Below are 4965 nucleotides of genomic sequence, written 5' to 3' on the forward strand. Positions count from 1 at the left end.
GGATAACATGTTAAAACGAACATGTCCTTTATTTCTGTTTCAGTTTTACAACAAAGAGGAAAGAAAGAATAAATAAGAGTTCTACAATAGAGCTACAAGGAATTATTCTTCATCGTCTCCGGAGTTTTCCTCTGTGGGCCTCTTGTGTTTAGCTCGCTGCATAAGCTAAGCAGCTGACGTTTAGCTGAGGGCAGAAGAGCATCAATCAATCAAGCAGTCACTCAATCAATGAGTCATCATTCAATCAATCATAGTCTTTATTGCCAAGTATGTTAAAAATACAAGGAATTTGACACCAGTTCAGTGGCCCCCAATTTGCACCAAATAAAATGCTGTACTGTAAAGACAATAAGACAACAACAATAATTGATAAATATATGTAACTAGATGCAAATGTTTATGTGGACCTCAGGTCCTGGGAGATGGTGGAGCCCAGGAACTTAAAGGACTCTACTGCTGATACAGTGCTGCTTAGTATAGAATATTCAGCTCCAGGTTGCTGCGACCACACCACAGGGCCAGCTGTTCATCCTCCTGTCTGTGGGCCGACTTGTCACTATCTCAGATGAGACCAATGACCGTTGTATCATCAGCAAACTTGAGGAGTTTAACAGAGGGGTCCTCTGAGGTGCAGTCGTTGGTGTAGAGTGAAAACAGCAGAGAGCACACATCCCTGGGGGGTGCCTGTGCTGATTGTCCGGGTGCTGGATGTGGTTTTCCCCAGCCTCACCTGTTGCCTCCAGTCTGTCAGAAAGCTAGTGATCCACTGACAGGTGGGGGCAGGCACAGTGAGCTGGGTCAGTTTGGAGTAGAGGATGTTTGAGATGATGGTGTTGAACGCCAAGCTGAAGTCCACAAAAAGGACCCGTGCATAGGTTCCTGGGGAGTCGAGGTGGTGTAGGATGTAATGCAGTGCCATGTTCACTGCATCATCCACTGACCTGTTTGCCCGGTAGGTGAACTACAGGGGGTCAGTGATGTTACTCAGATGGGCCAACACCAAAGCAGGCCTGTAGCTCTGACTTTGCCTGCTTAGTCCATCTCCTCACTGTTCTGACCACAGGCTTTGCAGCTTTAAGTTCCTGCCTGTAGGTTGGGGTGAGATGAATCATGCAGGGGTCTGAAATCCCAAGGGCTGCATGGGGTGCAGCGCAATAGAGCAGAGAATCTGGGTGTTTCTGTTCTATGCAAATTATCCAGTTAACTAGGAGCTGCAGTGCATTTTTAACACAAGCCTGTGGTGGAACATACAGTAAATACCGACCAGGATAAATGAGGAGAACTCCCTCGGTGACACTGAACCCCCCCCAAGTTGCCCGTGATGATGGCGCATATGCATGCAGCAGCCCGGGGCCCTCGGCTCCAAACAAAATTTCATTGTACTGTATGTGCCACAATGTTACAATGACAATAAAATAAAGCTCCTTCTTCTCTTCTCGGTGAATAGAGTGGTTTGCAGTCAATGAATAGTGCCTCTGTATTGCAAGTTCTCTCTATGCTTATGTAAGAGCAGATTCTACCTCCTCTCGGGGGGCTTTGCTAGATATATAGCTGGGAGTGGCATTCTGTAAGGCCCTCGACGTACCAGGGCGCCGGTACTCCTCCCCCCTCAGGCGTCTCTTCAAAGACCCAAAGATGGCTGCTGCTCTGCCAACTAAAACCTCTAATCACCTTTCCCTGTCCATAAAATGGGAGAAAAGATGTACAGACTGAGTTGTTGAAGGTTCAAGAGTTCAACTCTAGTAAAAACAATCCAAGAAGAGTTACAAAAACTGTCAAAAGCACACAAGAGCAAACAACTGAGGTGGCCATCTGCCGCATCGTCTTGACCTGAATTTAATATAAAGATCATGAATCTGCCTGGAGTCACGACTGCAAGCTGGCAGTGTATATCAGAGTTTCACTGGATCCGGATCAGTTTAGAATCGTTGTCATGCGAGGCTTACACACAAGCTGATCGGTCTAGCCCTGGCGCATATGACCAAGATGAACTATCACACTTGGTTGCAACAACCTTTTGCATGTTGTTACACTGACGCGAGCTACCTCTAAGTGTCACTATTGGCAGAGTTCACTGTTTCATTCTGCACCCATGACTCTTTAGTGAACTGTTCACATTCCAGGTGCTGAGGCTTGACCCTTGGGAAGTCACAACATTTTGTGATAGGTTTTGATTTGAGTAAACAGCACTTTTACTACTTTGTTGTTCTTCATCGGTTGTTTACTGGGTTACTTTGGTTATGATGCTGTTGTAGGTCATTTTCATCAAAAACCTTAGTTAGTTAGTTAAACCTGGTTAGTTATTGTTAATAAAGTGCAGTTTGTAGCAGTTTTATCTAGTAGAACCCAAATTCTACATGTTTACATAATACATTATAATCTTGACTGCAACTGCTCACATTAAACAAATCTTCAAATGGTTCTGATCATTCTGGAAAAGGAAATGTACAGTAGAAACTAATAGAAGTAGAACAAAACCAGTATTTGGCTGAAGGTTTCACTCTAGCTGGTGGTAGTGTCTGGTTGCTCAGTTAATGTGACCTGATGTTGCCAGGTGCTTCAGGATGAGCAGGACCTCCGAGAGGAGCAGCGGAAGAAGAAGGAGGGGCTCTTCCAGCGGACGGGACGTTTCCGTCGCAGCACCTCTCCGCCCAGCCGAAACTTCTCCCTCTCCCTGTCCAGACATCATGACTCAGCGCTCCCCTCCTTGGACCCTTCTCCCTCCGTCACACTCCTCTCTTTGTCTTCTCTGTCTGACTGCAACTCCACAAAGTCCCTCCTCCCTTCAGACCCAGACGAGTTACCTCTGACCCCGACGGCAGGGATCAAAACGCCAGCTGCGCCTCCAGCTCCTGCGCTCAACCCGCTTTTAGACCTGCGGGCGGAGAGCTTCAAGAAGGAGCCTAACCAGTCACTCACACCTACCCACGTGTCTGCAGCCATGGCCCTGAACAGAGGACACAGACGCACTCCTTCAGACGGGGCGATACGACCCCGAGCCCAAACGCTGGGACACCACAGGACGCCGTCAGATGGGAGCATGCCCATCCCTCCTCCACCAGGGGCACCACACATCACACCTGTCAAAGGTACAGGGGGAAATATGTTAGAATAGGTGAAAACTGTGATGCTTCAGGTGTTGGTCAACAGAGTCATGTGGAGAAATGATACAAAACCAAATGATAACATGCATTTAAAGTTTTGATGTTGGGCTCCTTTGATGCTCAGGAACAAATCTGAGCATGTGACTGATCCTGTCCTCACAAACCCCTCAGAGCCTGAACTATGCATTCAATGAACATGAACACAAATTAAAGCCAGCAGAGTAACAGCGAGTATATGGGCCACCTAGTGTGAGACCAAGGTCATTACTGGATAGTGTATTGAACATGTGGCCCTTTTTGCTTATTGCTTATCTCATGTGTTTGATCTTCTGACATGATTAAAACAGCAGATGGCCCCTGCTCTAAACCATGTCAGTGTTATTGTTACAAAATGAAATATCTATAGTAACTTGAGTAGGTGCACAGGACAAACACATGAATCTGCTGGTTGTAAATGATACACAAACTAATTTCTGATGTATTGCTGTGATTATCAGATTTGGGCCTGGAACTAATGAATATCTTCTATTATTGATTATCCTGCATTATCTCGGTTAATAGTTTTGTCCATTAAAAGTCAGAATATATAATCATCACATCAGAGAAGCTTGAACCAGAGAATCATTTTTGCTCAAATAGTAGCAATGGGAAATTTCTTTCTCATCTGTCTTTCATTATCCAGGTACACAGGACACCCTGGATATCCCTCGTCTCCCCGACCCATCCACCATCTTCCCAGTCCCTCATCGGCGTAAAGCTCCCGCTCCACCAATCCCTGACCCCGATCCTCTCTGCCTCATCAGCCCCCTTGAGAGACCCAAGACGCTGGAGTTTGCCCCGCGGCCGCGGCCTGCCCCGGCCAAGATGAGAGCTGACCCCTGGAAGCTGGGCTCTCTCTCTCGGACCTTGAGCTCATCGCCGGGCAGCAGCTGTGACAGCCCGCTCGGGTCAGGTGACAGCAGTGCCTGTGCTGCACGGCCCAACCTGATGGACATGGACATGGAGGGCCAGAGTTTGGACCACACTGTCCCTCTGTGTGGACAGCTGCAGCCTGCCACTCTATGTGGACAGCAATACTCATAGTGACAAATAGTGAGCGAACCTTTGTACTCTTTTGCATTCAAACCTCTTCCAGGACATTGGAGCTTGGGCTGGAGAATGAACCCCTACTGATGTCTGAGCCGAGCAAAGTGCACTCGTTCAAGTTTGCAAAAGTATCTTGTCTTGTTTAAGCCATTCCTCACAGCCTGGTCGTGCCCTCTAACCTGCATGACACTGAGGGTCCTGGAGGCCTCTTAAAAGCCTTGTAGTGTGCTCACCTCACCCAGCACTTCTTCTTTCCCACCTTGGAAGCCATCTCTACCCAATCTTAGTGCCTCATGGCTTGCATTTCCTTTGAGACTCACAACCTTCAAAAGCCATTTCTGACTTTGGTAACTGCTCATTTCGACCCATCTTGCTTTTGCCAGTCCGTGTGGTCTCCTGCTTTCTGCTTATATCTTTCCGGTCTCCCACTCCTTCATTTTCTGTTTCACCTAAACATCAATTGTTTCAGGACTGTTTCCCTGACAACAAGAGGAGCAGGACTGTCTGAGGAGTTTTAGCAGAGTGTTCTTGTTCTTATTTTGCACCCCGTTTGTTCTGCACAGACACCTCAGCACTGCCTTCATCCTCACACGTGTCATCTCTTCTGCATGAGGGTCATAGTCCTCTTCCCTCCTAGATGCCGAGAGAAAGCCTTTTTTTTCCTCCTCAAAGCACTGGTTACATCTTCAGCCTTGTACAGTGAAAAGCAGAGTTTATTTTCTCAGTGCTTGCACCATCCCTGCTTCAGCCTATTAGCAAAAATGTTTTGCTATTG

The 4965-nt window shown here is 47.2% G+C and overlaps 1 protein-coding gene across 1 annotated transcript in view; it reads left to right on the top strand.

Annotated features, from left to right (window-relative positions):
* The window catches only part of map3k10 (mitogen-activated protein kinase kinase kinase 10), a 43636-nt gene extending 38677 nt beyond the window's left edge, over window positions 1-4959 (top strand). The window contains exons 10-11 of the mRNA XM_020624490.1: window positions 2555-3089; window positions 3787-4959. Coding sequence (XP_020480146.1) covers window positions 2555-3089; window positions 3787-4187 — 936 coding nt within the window. The 3' untranslated portion in view covers window positions 4188-4959. The remainder of the gene's footprint in view (window positions 1-2554; window positions 3090-3786) is intronic.
* The last annotated feature ends 6 nt before the right edge of the window (window positions 4960-4965 follow it).

This window comes from Monopterus albus, unplaced genomic scaffold (genome assembly GCF_001952655.1).
Source record: "Monopterus albus unplaced genomic scaffold, M_albus_1.0 scaffold328.1, whole genome shotgun sequence".
NCBI lineage: Eukaryota > Metazoa > Chordata > Actinopteri > Synbranchiformes > Synbranchidae > Monopterus > Monopterus albus.